Source organism: Vulpes lagopus, chromosome 21 (genome assembly GCF_018345385.1).
Source record: "Vulpes lagopus strain Blue_001 chromosome 21, ASM1834538v1, whole genome shotgun sequence".
Taxonomy (NCBI): Eukaryota; Metazoa; Chordata; class Mammalia; order Carnivora; family Canidae; genus Vulpes; species Vulpes lagopus.
This window is the reverse complement of record NC_054844.1, coordinates 13,002,646-13,017,741: the sequence shown is the minus strand read 5'-3', so window position 1 is coordinate 13,017,741 and position 15,096 is coordinate 13,002,646. Positions and strand designations below refer to the sequence as shown.

At 39.6% G+C, this 15,096-nt stretch overlaps 1 protein-coding gene across 1 annotated transcript in view; it reads left to right on the top strand.

Moving 5' to 3' along the window:
* The window catches only part of GRIN2B (glutamate ionotropic receptor NMDA type subunit 2B), a 420,281-nt gene that overhangs the window by 304,467 nt on the left and 100,718 nt on the right, over positions 1–15,096 (top strand). The window contains exon 6 of the mRNA XM_041735346.1: positions 3,885–3,999. Coding sequence (XP_041591280.1) covers positions 3,885–3,999 — 115 coding nt within the window. The remainder of the gene's footprint in view (positions 1–3,884; positions 4,000–15,096) is intronic.

Below are 15,096 nucleotides of genomic sequence, written 5' to 3'. Positions count from 1 at the left end.
AGAAGGTAGCATCCTGGAGCCTCTTTTCCCCTTGCTAAAATGAGAGTTCTCAATGGATAGCTTCTAAATTTTCTTCTGGTTCCAATGATTTGAGACTCTGTGTAATATTAGAACTTTATAAGACACAATAAGGTTTCTTGTGGGCCCATCTACATCCTAGAGACAAATTAAGCAATATATATATTTATATACCAAACCTTACTGGGGTCTTCCAGGAGACTAGAGTCTTCTAGGAAGAGCTTCTGAATTTGGCTGCCATGAGCTAGGCTTTCTGACTGTATACTTGAGGATGATGTGTTTAGAGAAAAACCAAATAGCTGTGGCATCTCTTAATTATAGTTTAATCCTTTACCAAGGATTTACACATGGAAGCTTTGAAGTTTTAATTAATGTTCAAAATTGGCAAAGTGCAACCAGATCCAGAGGTATTTGGATCTTTTCAGCCTCGTGGAAAGTTAAATTGACTAATATGACCATTTGACCTAGTTTATCCTCCCTGTGTGGAATGCAATCTCCATTCCTCCAATGTATTCCATTGATAATTGGGTCTCGTTAAAATGTAGTTATCATACTTTCACTCAGTGAGGTCCAAAATGAGGCAGGTTTCTTGCCTTTAGATATTCAAATCATGCTAATATGTTCTTTTCCTGAATTGTTCCTATTATATAACCTTATATCTGTATCCCATTTTCTGTAGTCTTTCTATCCGTTATTCCATTTGATCAGCATATCAGGCTTACCTGATAAGCTGGAGATAGAATAGGGTTTCCATTTTAAAGAGGAAAAACTGACGTTCATGTGCCAGAGTCCCATGCCTAGAAGTGACCACAGTCCCAATTATTTTTTTCACTTTTTTGTTACCAGTGAATGGATTACTTTGTTTTGCTATTCAAAGGGCATCCTTGTTCAGGGCAGGTGTATATTTGCAAGCTCCTCGCAAATAGCTAAATGTTGGCACATGAGAGGAAACTACTCAGAAAAAAAACAGTGTGAATGATTAATCTATATACTGCCAAATGATATGAGAGATTAAAGGATACTTTGGAGAAGAATATTTTGTAGATTGTCATAAAATTTATCAATATTTTTGATAAGTGCAAAATATGTGAGTAGTGCCTATGTAAAAAAAAATGAACCTATACAGCTGGAACAGCGTGAACATCACAGAAAGAGTTTATGAGAAAAATCAGAAGGATGTGGAGCAGGAATAACTAGAAAAATTTAACTATAGAGCAACTACATAACCCATGAGTGTGGTTTATTTTCTGAAAGTTTGAATTTCAAAATTTGTACACCCAATTCAATACTGTCCCCTTCAAAGTAGTCATCTTGAGAAGCCATTCATGCCGCTTATTACTTAAATTATTTTTGGAACTTTTCTTATCATTGCCTTCTTAAATGGACACTTTAAGAAAACATATCTTAATTTAGATAAAGTTAGAATTATTCTAAACCATGTCCAGTGAAAAGGAGGGTACTTAAGCAAGGTAACTTATTTCTCGCTCTGTCCCTTCCTCCCTTTCTCTTCCTTTCTCCTCCTCCCTTTCTTCCAAAAAAAAAAAAAAAAAAGAGAGAGAAAACCAAAATTGTTTTGCATGTCTCATTAACCTTCTCTGAAGAGTTTCAAGAAGTTATTCTAAGCAATGCAATATTATTGTAATAAGAACATACTTTCCAAGTTAATTACATTGGATGCTTAAATTCTGATTTGTTAGTTTAAAATATTTTGTTTTGTGGTTTTGTAATTCTTTTCCTTGGAATGAATTATATACAGCTTTGGCTGGAGAGTTGAAACTGTAAAACTACAGGAGACTTGAATATTATTTTCTAACTAGTGATGGGCTTGAGCAAGCAGCATGGAACTCAGAGATGAAGGGCAATGCAAGGAATGGAGAAGATGCTATGTGGAGCATTGAGTTGAATTAGGAGTGCTACACTCTTACCAACTGGAAGTGTCCAGGAAGAGCAAGGGATAAGGGGAGAGAACTTGAACTCATGGCATGTGAAAACTACATGAAGGCACTGGGGACATTAAACCTGATGTGATATGTGATATGATGGGGTGGTATAGTGAAGATATCATGGGGCTAGTAATGTGGCTTAAAATGTTATTTCTGCTCCCAATTACCTGTGGAACATTGGGCAAATAATTTGACTTATCTGTACTTGGGTTTCCTTCACCTATCAAGTTAAAATTATAGAACTAAATGAGCTTAAGTTTTCTTCAAAGATTAAAATTTATAAGGTAGACATGATAAATGTCTTCGAATACTTGAAGAACTTTCATGTGGAAGGAAGATTAGACTAAGACTGTATAATGTCTAAGGAGACAACCAGGATCTAGAGATTTTAGAGGAGCAGATTTCAACTTTAAGTTAAAAAAAAGACATCTGTCCAACAGTGAGATGGCTACCTTGAGGGCAGAGGGTGCAATGATAACAAGAAGAGCTGAAAGAGCCAATTTTCTGTTGTAGAGGGAAAGCATCAACTGAAAGAGGTGGTGGACTTGTTTATCATGAAGATCTCTTTCAATTCTGAGTCTAAGAATCTCCATTCTTTTGAGATGTTGAGTGTTCTTGATTGCATTCATGGAGACCATAAGACCAGAGAATGAAAAAGCCTAGGCAGCTCTAGAAATAAGAAGTGGTCTGTGAGGGTTTGGTTCTTGATCTGTAGTCCAGCTTCATAATTGCCTGGAGGATATGCATCTTAGCAACCTTATTGCTTAACCTAACATTACCTGGAAGAATGAAGAGCCTCACAGTGTCATTGAACAAGAGGACTTAAAAGAGGAACCTTGATACCAAGCTGCCTCCTGGTGCATTCTTGTTCTTCCTTGTGTTTAGGAAACTGTTGTCACAAATTCAAAACCCCTTGGAACCCTTGTAGCAATTTGCAAAATACCTCTTTTGCTTCTCAGCAGAGACCTGTCTCACAGCAGTGTCAGGCCCAAGGCTCTAGAGTAGCATGTCATGTGAACACCCAGCTAATCATTATTGACTCCTTGAGCCCATTACGGTAAAGGGACATTAATTACCATCAGCACGGGTGCACTAATGTGGTTGTAATGAGCATGCCTGTGGGAATTCCCAGGGAGGGAACTCTTCACCAGATCAGAACAGTCGACGGAGGAGTGGGGTGAGCTGGAGGTGCAGATGTTGAGGAGGAAGACAATGTCATTGATCTGACTCTAGTTACTTCCAGAGTTTCTGCGAATTTGTATGCATGTACCTGGAATACTTTCTGAAGTACCTCTCCTTCCTTACCCGTCCCCCCCAACCCCTGGTATTTTCTGTTCACTTTACAGTGCAATAACCTTGGTTTCCAGATGCATCTTATTGAACCAGATCTTTGACTGCTGGACTCATCTCACAACTTTTAGAAGTATGGGTTGGGCTGGATCTTACCAAGAGTTCAAAAGTATGAACCTATCTCTGGGAGGCAGGGAAACTCTTTGCTCAATATGGTATCTTTCTTAGCAGAACGTTGTCTTGGTACACTCCCACTTTCTTTTATTCTCTCTACCTCCTTCACCCTTTAATGGACCCCCTTCTGTGAGTAATGATTGTTAACATTTTAGGGGTTACTATGTATTAGGGGTTTACTATGTATTACTATGTATTAGGCCTCATGGTGGTTACCTCATTTAAGCCTCACAAACCTAATGAAATAGGTTTCTTTATATCTTTTTATATTATTCCTATTATGGGAAAATTTGGATGTCTCTACGCATAACCAAATGGGAGCTTGAAGGATACAGGTTTCACAGTGACATGTGTATATCTCTCTATGTGCCTGTCTCCTTTCTCTCTGTCTTCCTAACTATCTCATTGTTGGTAAACCTACTTCATACTTTTAACCTTTCTTTTATTTTGTCTTTATAGGTATCTGATCAATGTCACTTTTGAGGGAAGAAATCTGTCCTTCAGTGAAGATGGCTACCAGATGCACCCGAAACTGGTGATAATCCTTCTGAACAAGGAGAGAAAGTGGGAGAGGGTAGGACATACCTTTTGGCAATTCTTGAACAAAGTAGATGGGGTAGGGCTATAAAATTTTGCAACAGGTTCAAGCAAAACAAAACCAGACCTTGGTTTGGGTCTCTCGGCTGGGAAGTGAGAGTGTAGTACTATGAAGAACGTAAGAGAAGCCATTTCTCAAACTTGCATCTTCATTTTCTTGCTCCTTTGGTTAATCAAGAGATTATTTTCTTTATGCATTACCATTTTTATTGGTTATGGTGCTATCTGAATCATGACTTTGTCCTAATGGAAGAGAGTATACATGTGTAATATAACATAATTCGGTGAAGAAATCAAATCAGTGATACAATTCAGAATTGTATCCTACACAGTATACTGGGGAGGTCGATGAAACCAATTTACAAGCACGCAGATTAAAATTTACTGTGATTAGAGGCTTTCCATGCAAGGCTTCTCTCAGGATCTCTCCCACTGCCAGCTGATCCCAGTGTCTGAAACTCTACCTAATTAGAAATTAATTTCTGTGGTGTCAGACTATCTAGATTCAATTCTTAACTCCTTTATTCACACCCTTGTCTACTTAGGATTTTGGACAAATCTCTGTGCCTCAAATTTTCTTATCTATAAAATGGGAATAAAGAATAATAGTTATCAAGGGTTGTTATGAGGATTAAATATATTAATATACATAAAAGACTTAGTAAGGTGCCTGGCACATAATAGCACTTAACAGACATTCACTTTTATTGTTACCCCTGATTCCTATTTAAATACAGATGTTCCCAAGAGTAACGTCAGCATCAGTGTTTCTCTTGTTATGTTCTTCAGGTCATTTGTTCCTTGAGATGCTTGGATGAGAAATGATTCTGTGGATAAATGAGGTTAGGAGATGCTACCTCCTGTTTCTTAGTCTGGGAGGTTCCCAGAATATATGAATATTAGAAAGTTCAGAGGAGTCCTATCTATAGCAAAGAGCTATCTTTAGTTTTACTTAATCTCTATTTCCCAAATTTATTTTGCTAAGAGGCCACTTTGTTCATGAAATTTATATTCTGTAAAACTTGTTGGGAAACACTGATTTAAGGCAATTTCTATACACTGATATAAGGCAATTTCTATAGACTTCATGGGTCAGTTGTCTGAGAACAAACTTCAAGATGTCAGCATGGCTCTGACTGGAATGGGAACCACACTATATATTCCTAGAAAGAATATCCAGGAAATGACACCAGACATAACTTTCTTGAAATGCACCATCTTGTCAGAGAGCCCTGGACAGGTAGTTATGTGAATGCTCACCTGTGAAATGGCACGTGTGGCTCACGTAGTGGAAACCAGGGTTACTCTTAAAATTGAAAGACCTCAATCTGTCCTATAGTTCCTTAAATCAGGGTACAATTATAAGACTTAGATTATTTCTTGTGTTCTTGATTAAAGTTGCTCTCCCTCTACTGAGTTATCGTTTGTTCAGAAATGCTTTTCCCCTGGGCTCCTGCTCTTCACCCCAGTCAAGCTGCTTTTCACTGCTGCTACAGAGACATAATAATTTAAGAAGTGTTCTGGGACCTCATGTAAACAGGCACTTCTGTACATCTCCAGAAGAAGAGTTATTAATAACTGATGCTTCATATGTGGATCAGAGATGTCCATCTGGGGTAGCTTTTATGCAGTAGACTCATGATTACTGCCTCAAGTATGGGGCATCCTCACACCTGTCTTTCCTTAAAGAGACACCACTTACTATCACTCATGTTGACTTCTCTAGGCTGGAATCTAAGGCCTGTGACCAGCCCCCACTTTCCAAAACCAAACATGGATCCCTTCCCTTCTCTTCAATTCTACGTTTGCTGTAGCTCTTGAATCTATTCCTCCTTATATGATCCAGGAAACGTGATAATTTTTAAATGGGCCTCCCTATCCTTGATGCCTACCTTTATCCATTCAGATTAGTCCTGGATACAGCTGTTAGAATGAGTTTCCTGAGCCACAACTCTGATGTATGTTCTTTCTCTGCCCAAAACTTGTTCAGAGCTTCTGTGGTTTATGCATCAGGTCCAAACTTAATTCTTGCCTTCAAGGCTCTGGTCTACCTTTCAAGGCCTGTCTTCTAACCCTTGCTGTTTCCTGTCTCACCATCAAGCTACACTGGATTCTTTCTGTGCATCTTACTTCCTATATAGCATCTCATGACATTTCCTTTTTCTGGAATGGATTGTCCAGTTATATAAATCATAACCATCCTTTGAAACCCAATTAAAATGTTACTGTCTTCTTCTCTGATCTTTGACCGAGATATAATTTCTCACATCCCCTTGTGCCCTGTAGCTTTTGTTCCTACCTCTATTATAGCGCTATCACCTCTGTCTGCGTTAGAGTTGTATGTATGTGTGCTTCTAGATGGCCGAGACTGTGCTTTGTATTGCTGTGTCCTCTTAGCAACCTGGAAGAGTGTATTATTACATGGAATAGTTCAATAAGTATGTGTCATATGAATGAGAACCATTATATAATAGAAGAAACTAGAATCTATCATTAAGAATCCAGGTTTATGCTATTGTCCTTGATGTAATACCTCTCTTTTGGGGCAGAGGGGAGATAAAAATCTTTATGTTGATTGAGTTTTCATAGATAATACTTTAAAAGTGCTAAGGGAGCTTGTTATTTAAAGAAATTCTGTGGTTAATCTTTTTGTAAGGCTTTTTGGGAGGTTGTGGGATCATAGAATATAACATTTCCTACTGACTTGGTTAAATCAGGGAACATTGCTGAAAAGAGGGGTCTTTACTGTTCATTGAGTTCACAGAGCCAGGAGGCTCCCCAATGTCGAACCCCTTGTTAGGGCTCACTTGTGAGCAGGGAGGGGTGTTAGAGCCAAGAACAGATCTAGGATGTGCTAGTATGTGCTGAAATTGTACCATGGGAAGTTATACATTTTTCCTCCTGTTCCCCTAAGCCCCCAAGACCCTCTGTATTCTCAGAATTTCTGATACCACTCTAGAAGGTTCCATGTGGTCCTGGGAAGATTTAGTGTCTGTGGACTCCATGGAGGTGGGCACCAGGTGAAGAGTCTATGGTGAGGAGATGGACACAGGGCAGATAAATGGGGAAGGAATCTAGATTTGTTGGGCAAATGAAGGCTAAAATACAGAACCCACAGTTTCTGTCATGCCCCATACTGGCTAGGTGACCTGTTCTTTGCACTTTTTGGATCTTCTTTTACTCGTGTCTGAAGTCATAGCATGAGATTAAGAAGACTTCTAGTGTCCCTTCTAGCTCTAGCTTCTTGGGTTGCAGATTTTACATTGTGAATAAGTAAGTGCTTGGAATGGATTGGGGTGCAAGCTGAAGCAGACAAAAGGAACCTACGTGTGTTTCTAAGGACAGTAGCTCCCAGGGAATATTGGTCATTCTTGTCATTTAGATAAATATCATCTCCTCAGAAGGCCTCCCTTGGTGACTCAAGCTAAAGTAGCCCCCCAGTCACTCTATCACAACAGCTAATTTTAATTTTCTTCAGTATATTTTTCTACCTGATGTTTTGCCTCTTTGCCTGATTGTTTATTTCCCATCTCTTCACACCAGGACAGACACTCCCCGGGAGTAAAGACTTTGTTCACCTCTTGATCCTAACACTTTAGAAGAGTGTCTGACTCACAGTGACCACTCAAAAGATAACAGTTGAATAAATGAAGAATCCATATGCTTAGGAAAGTTAGTTCACTTCTGCCTGAAATTCTCTCAGGTCGTCAGACTAGTTTACTGAAGAGCATGAGGGAGCAGGCACATGTTCCACCTTTGATGAGAGCAGGCCATGCACCAGCGAAGCTCTGAGGGTGGGGTAGGCACCGTCTTCTGTAAGGCTTCCCATTTTCCCAGTGGTAGCAAGCCTCAGCTGTTTTCTTTTCTTTTTTTCTTTTTTAAGATTTTATTTATTTATTCATGGGAGACACACAGAGAGAGGCAGAGACATAGGCAGAGAGAGAAGCAGGCTCCCTGCAGGGAGCCTGATACTGCACTCAATCCCAGGACCCCAAGATCACTCCCTGAGCAGACGCTCAACCACTGAGCTATCCAGGTGCCCCAAAAGTATGTCTTCTTATCTGTGATCCTCGGTTTCCCCTAGGTCACTCCCCAGAGAAATCATTATTTCCAAGGTCTCATGTATTTTCTCTGAAAATATGACAAGCATATAAAATTTTTATGTATTTACTTAACCTCCTTTTAAAAAATAAATTGCACCTGCTCTGGGGAACTTTTAATGGAATCCTATCTAAATAGCTACTAAGGAGGCATGAGAGGGGGTTAGGATAACAAAGAGATCTCTGGATCAGAATTACATTCACAGAAAACCAAGTAATCTCTTCGGTATGTAAGAACGTGGAAAAGAACGTTTCACAGGGAATGCACATATCCATGCGTGCAGGGATTGCATGGTAAGTTGGAAAGGGCAGGGAATGGTGGAAAAATTGTGTGCAGAGTGGGTTCATTTGTAAGTCTTCTCTCTAAATGGGGGACAGCTGCATAAACTTGCATTAAAAATAGTCTGGCACGGAGCAGCAGTTCCAATGAGCATTCAGGCTTCTGTCTTTATCAGAGCCTCTCATGATTTGCTTCATTGCTACTGCTCTCTGCTTCCATTTAATCGTTCCTAAAATGGAGATAATAAAAATGAAATGCAGTGGGGGTGTGTTCTGAGTAATGACTTCAAGAAATGATGATGGTGCATTTTCAGGCTCTAAGATGTAAACAGACTTTAGAGGGACTGTCTGGGTCCAAATCGCAGGAGGGTATTATGGTTGGCATCTCTGCTTGCCTTTTTCCCAAGGGTAAGAGGTGTATTTTATAAGCCCACTCCCTCTTCTCTGCCTCCACTTACCGGAAAATGCTCTTCTTTATGTAAATTAAAACAGTCTCAGTTAGTCTGGGTCATCCATTTGGCTCCTGAAATCATGGTTATCATTTTAGGCTTGCAATGAGATAATACAGCCAGAGCCACCCCCGAAAGAAGTGTTAGAAATAAAAGTACTTAGCACACTTATACTGAGCCCATGATAGTATTTATGAATTAATGGAAAGATCAGGGGGAGACAGGAAGAGTACTAAACTGGTAAAAGGAAAATCCCCAAGAGTGACAACAACAACATAATAAAACTGAATGCACCACTAGCATCTGGAGCCTGGGATGAATGAGACAGGTTAAGAGATGCTATATGCCTCTGACTGCCTCGTATCCAGGAGACAGCGGCAACTCCAGGCTGTGGATGCTCTGTGATACAGGCACCCAAGGAGGACGGTGATCATATTCCAGAATGATCAATTTGATAATGATGCAGCAGAGTTTGATTGCTATTGTGGCAGATGCCACTTGAAAGCTGTTGACTGACAAAATAAACAGCCGCTCCATCTCCTCCCTGGCATTCATGCACACACACAAATACACACACATACACGTATGTGTGCACACATACACACATACTCAGTCACTCACATCCAAACTGACAGACTGCTCATGACCCAGAAACCACATCTGTTTGGTTACCCAACTGTATGTCTATGCCCAGCACAGTGTGAGACATTGTTGAACAGGCCAGTAATATTTGGTGACAGCCTGAACATACCTGTACAAATTGTGTTCCATCTCCCATCATTGGAGGAGATGCCAGAGAATAATCCATGCTTTCTTCAGAATCTACAGGGGTTGTCTGTGGAGGTGAAGCAGAAGCTTCTCATGTTGGGGAAGATTGTTCTGGATCTCCTGATACTGCTATTTAACAACATGCTATTTTTACCAACTTTGCACTGAGTACTAATATGCATCATTGGATTAAGGAGTTAGAAAACAGGATCCATGGAGGAAGGCTATGGGAATTGAGTTTGTTAAGGGGAAGAAGAAAAGGCAATGAAGTGATGATGACTTACTCTCTTTAAATGTATGAAGAGGGATCCCTGGGTGGCGCAGCAGTTTGGCGCCTGCCTTTGGCCCAGGGCGCGATCCTGGAGACCCGGGATCGAATCCCACGTCGGGCTCCCGGTGCATGGAGCCTGCTTCTCCCTCTGCCTGTGTCTCTGCCTCTCTCTCTCTCTGTGTGACTATCATAAATAAATTTAAAAAAATTTAAAAAAAAAATAAATAAATGTATGAAGACTTATTGTACCAAGTGTTGAGATCAGCTGTTCACTTTCTCCTCTGAGACAGAACCAGAGTAAGTGGGCTTAAGATCAAGCAGAGAGGATTTATATTAGCTGTAGGGAGGACTTCTTAACAGAGAGAAGTTTTGAGTGCTAGAAATGTTAACAGCACCAGGGGATGACTTTGGAATTCCTAAAAATCAGATATGTCCTCCTGTCTCTGCAGTGTTCAGCCCTGTCCAAACAACAATGCACAAAATACATGGATTTGAGTTTTCCTTCTGTTCTCCCTCCCTCTTTCTCTCCCCTCTTCTTTCATATCCTTTCCTGCTCTTCCCTTCCACACATAATTATTGAGCACCTACCATGAACCAAGCATTGCCCCCACCAAATTAGTATTGTAGCTTTCCTAGTGGCTGGGGGAAAAAAGAAGAAACAACATTTATGATTTTCTTATAAAGACAATTTATTAAAAGACTCATTCAATAAAGGTATTTTGATTAATAAAGACACTTGGAGGGAATAAGGCAAAACTTACTAGTATACATACCTACAAATGTATTGCAAGAAGAGACGTGCCTGGGTAGCTCAGTTGGTTAAGTGTCTGACTTAGGCTCAAGTCATGATCTCAGGGTCCTGGGACTGAGCCCAGTGTCTGGCTCCCTCCTCCTTCCTCCCCCCTCCCTCCTCTGTCTCTCCTCCTCCCTTCCCCTCCCTCCCTCTCCTCTTGCTCTCAGTCTTACCCCCAAATAAATAAATAAAATATTTTTTTAAAAGGTATTGCAAGGAGAAAGGGGCTTATTGTGACACTTAAAACTTAAGATGGTTTTTAAATCTTACTGTTTGAGGGCAGCCTGGGTGGCTCAGCGGTTTAGCACTGCCTTCAGCCCAGAGTGTGATCCTGGAGACCCAGGATCAAGTCCCACATCACGCTCCCTGCATGGAGCCTGCTTCTCTCTCTGCCTGTGTCTCTGCCTCTCTCTGTGTGTCTCTCATGAATAAATAAATAAATCTTACTGTTTGATATGGTCTAATTGTTGGGTGGATGTTTCATGTTGCTTAGTAAAGATTCTGCTGATATTTATTTATGACGGTGGCTTACAAACAGAGTAGCTGGATTACATATTTTTGGCTGCCTTTCTGAGTTGTGATTATCACAGACTCTCACATCCAACCATCCTCTTCTTATTCCGTGAGCTCTCAGAGCTATGGTCCACCCTGTTCATTAACTCTTTTTCTGGGGTTCCAGGGAGAGACCATTGAGACCCAGCCCCTGGGAGGGAAAGTATATACTCTTTAACTGCCGGTGTGTCAACACTGCTGTTCGTAGATCCAGTCCACAATGTCAAGTTGTAACCTAATATATGTTTCTAAAATAATTTGAAAAACAGGATGTATTGAGGGAAGAGACTTCAGAAATGTCATTTCAGAAAGGCTAGTTGTTTTCATGTGTTTGTCATCAGCCACCGAATGAACGGGATAAAAGAACAAGGTAACCTTGATTGACTTTACTTTTGAAACCTATACATGCTGATGGGGGAGGAAAAGCAGAATTGAACTTGGAGACTGAAGTGCTGGCTTAACAAAACACAGCAAAGAGGAAAGTGTCCCCAAAACTAAAATATGGCTTTCATCCATCTTGTTGAAGTTTTATTGAGATTTTTATTTCATGACTGTTATCAATGGTTGGCTCCTGAGTTCTCTGAACTAATTTCTAGGTTATAATATTTTTTCCAGTAGTGATATTGAAGAAGAAATAGTGGTTTACAGGTTATATGCAGGTTAAAAACATTTATGATTTTCTTATTGTAAAGGTAAATGAGCTTATTATTAAAGACATTTGGGGAAATAAGTTAGAACATCCCAGTATACATACAAAGAATTAGTATTTATATTTCTTCTATTTCTTACTGATGCTTTTCTTTGTGCATGTTGTGTGTATGTTATAACACAACACAAGGAGATACAGTAGAATTGAGAATATAACCTATGAATAGTCTGTAGTATACTTTCTTCTCTTACTATGATACTGTGCATGCTTTTCTATTTTGTGATATTATCCAAAGCATGAGACTTAATGACTGCCTAATATCCCATTGTGAGGATGTTTCATACTTCCTTAAACTGATCCCTCGTGACTAAATGTCTGTTTATTAATAGAGACTGATAGTCATGAAAGGAATTGCAGCATTTTTGATGGTCCAGCTTTAATACCATAAGACTGCTTTTCAAAGTAACAAGTTTGACTTGTTTTCTGTTATCCAATATCCCTAAACACTAAAAGTGAAAGCCCTTAAATTGAGAATTACTTGGGTTATGTGAATTCACTAATAACCAATGGACATATACACAGTTGGAATGGAAGACTCTTCTTTGTAATTCCTGGTCTGTCAGGTCTCATGGAAGTTTCTTTTTTCTTTTGATCTTCTGGTTGAATGTGTTCCCCTCTAATTTTGCTGATAAGAATATTTTTTCCCTGCACTCTATTTATTTTATTTTTTTATAAATTTATTTTTTATTGGTGTTCAATTTGCCAACATATAGAATAACACCCAGTTATTTTTGATAGAACATACAGAGAATGGGGTTGGCCATGTGGTCTGTCTGTCTGCAGTTTTCGTCATACAGGGATGGTGACATTTTGCTTACTTGAGAGTTGGAGGCTTGTAAAATTCAGGCCCACTCTCCCAAGGACTCAGTAGGCCTCATGCTTGGTGTGTCAACCTTTCTAGGGCTAGTTTTGCTCCTTCTAGCAGCAGCAGTGACTAGTAGGAGAGGACAGTAATCGCCTTCTTTCACCAGTGGGGGCAGCACCTGGCTGACTCATGTTATCTACAGGCTGATGAGCCTCAAGACTGACCAGCCCTCTATAGCAGGGTACTATTCTTTTTATACTCTTATAAAGTATAGAAGAACATACTTTGTGCATACATTCATAGCATGTCTACTTCAGCTGAGATCTGAAGTTTGACATTAAAGCTATAACATCTGAATGTCCTTCATATACAAACAAGCTCTATTGACCTAGCATGACAAGATCATCTGCTTTAAGTTTTTCCTGCAGTGATGATGGATTTGTACTAGTTCGTACACAACCTTCTCTGTAATACTTATTTATGAGAGCTGGCCTGGAGCAGGGTAAACATAATCCATGTACACAGGCAGAAATGCTCTGACCTTGGCATGTTAACTCTGCTGATCAGCCTGCAATACAAAGATTTGAAAGGAAGTATAGCCCAATTAAGAAAATAAATTGTCTTTAAAAATGAAAGCTATTGGGGATCCCCGGGTGGCTCAGCAGTTTAGTGCCTGCCTTTGGCCCAGGGCGCGAACCTGGAGTCTCAGGATCGAGTCCTGCGTCGGGCTCCCGGCATGGAGCCTGCTTCTCCCTCCTCCTTGTCTCTGCCTCTCTCTCTCTATGTCTATCATAATAAATAAATAAATAAATAAATAAATAAATAAATAAATAAATAAATCTTAAAAAAAAAGAATGAAAGCTATTTAACCAAAAACATGGATATAAATCTTTTAAAATAGCCATAGAACTCAAATTATTTGGAACAATTTTATTATATTCTCTATTAGAATCATCTCTGTTTATAATTTGGTGAAAGTTTAGTTCATTATATATGGAACATGTAGTTAAATGTACATGTATGCATATATATCTCTGTATATGTATACATATATCTATTCTATATCTTTATACAGACAGAAAAGTGAGAGGACAGAGGGAGTATTTAAGATGGCTTGGAAGCTCTCACCTCATGTAATCCAGGTATTCTCTGCTGTCATAAAGGCTACCCACTGCTGGTTCAACAGGTATTCTAGGGTCTAGCTTTGTCAGCTAAATGATCTAAAGGTTTAAGCTTAAAGCAAATCTGCTCTAAGGGAAAGGTGAGAGGAAAAGTGTGATCTTGGGGAGGCAAATAAAGAGAATAGCACATGTAGATGAGTCATAGGAAGGCTGATGGACATCTAGAGGAAGAAAACCATTCTTCTTTGCTGTATTTTCCAGGGGACACGACATTCTGTGTTTACACCAAACTCCTCTAGATATCCTTTCACTTTTTTCTATTTCAGGGGTTTGGTGTAGGGCATCTTCTGAAATGGTTGTCTTTGGCTATTCCTGTAATGTGTACCATTTTTCTTAATTCCTCTCCTCAGGAAAGGAGCTTGCTGGCAAAGGAACAGAATAGTACCGCTCAAGTAGAATTTCTGGTGGGTAGCTAAGCCACCTTAGCATTCTCTTTATAGAATAGTAAAACAAATAAGACCTTTATTTTCCCTCTAGGAGAGGAGAAAGATGTACAATTCTAGAAGTCTATTCTACAATTAAGGTTTGGTCACTGACACATCTGACATTGATATAGTACTGTGTTAACAATGTGGTTTATCAAGAGCTTTAAAATATATGATCTCATTTTGGTTCCTATTAAACTTTTGGCAAATACTTGTACAGATAAGTAAACTGAGATTCGGATAGGTCACGTGATTTGCCCAAAGGCACACTGATGAGTGACAGAGCTGAGTGTAGACATTTATGTCCAGCTCCATTTATGTCCAGTTTATGTTGTGCCTTAACACAGTGAGTAGAAGAATACAACTAAACTGATAGGATCAAAGTGTAGCAATATCAGTGGGAATAGTTAAAATAGTGGGAATAGGCTATAGTATAGCCTAGAGGACAAATCACACCACGGAACTGCTTGAGGGAGGGAGTAGTTAGTAGTTAGCCCAGGCTGTGATTGGCTATCTCAGCGTAACATTTTCCTGAGATTAACAAAAATGAAAAAGGAAGAGAGGGAGGGAAGGACAGAGGCAAGAAAGAAAAGAACACTAACCAAAAAAACAAACAAAAAAACCCAAAAAACAAAAACCTTTTCCGCATCTCTACATCCCTATACCTCCTCACTGTCTGTTATCACACACACACACACACACACACACACACACACACACCCTCTTTTCAGTTGAGAGCAAA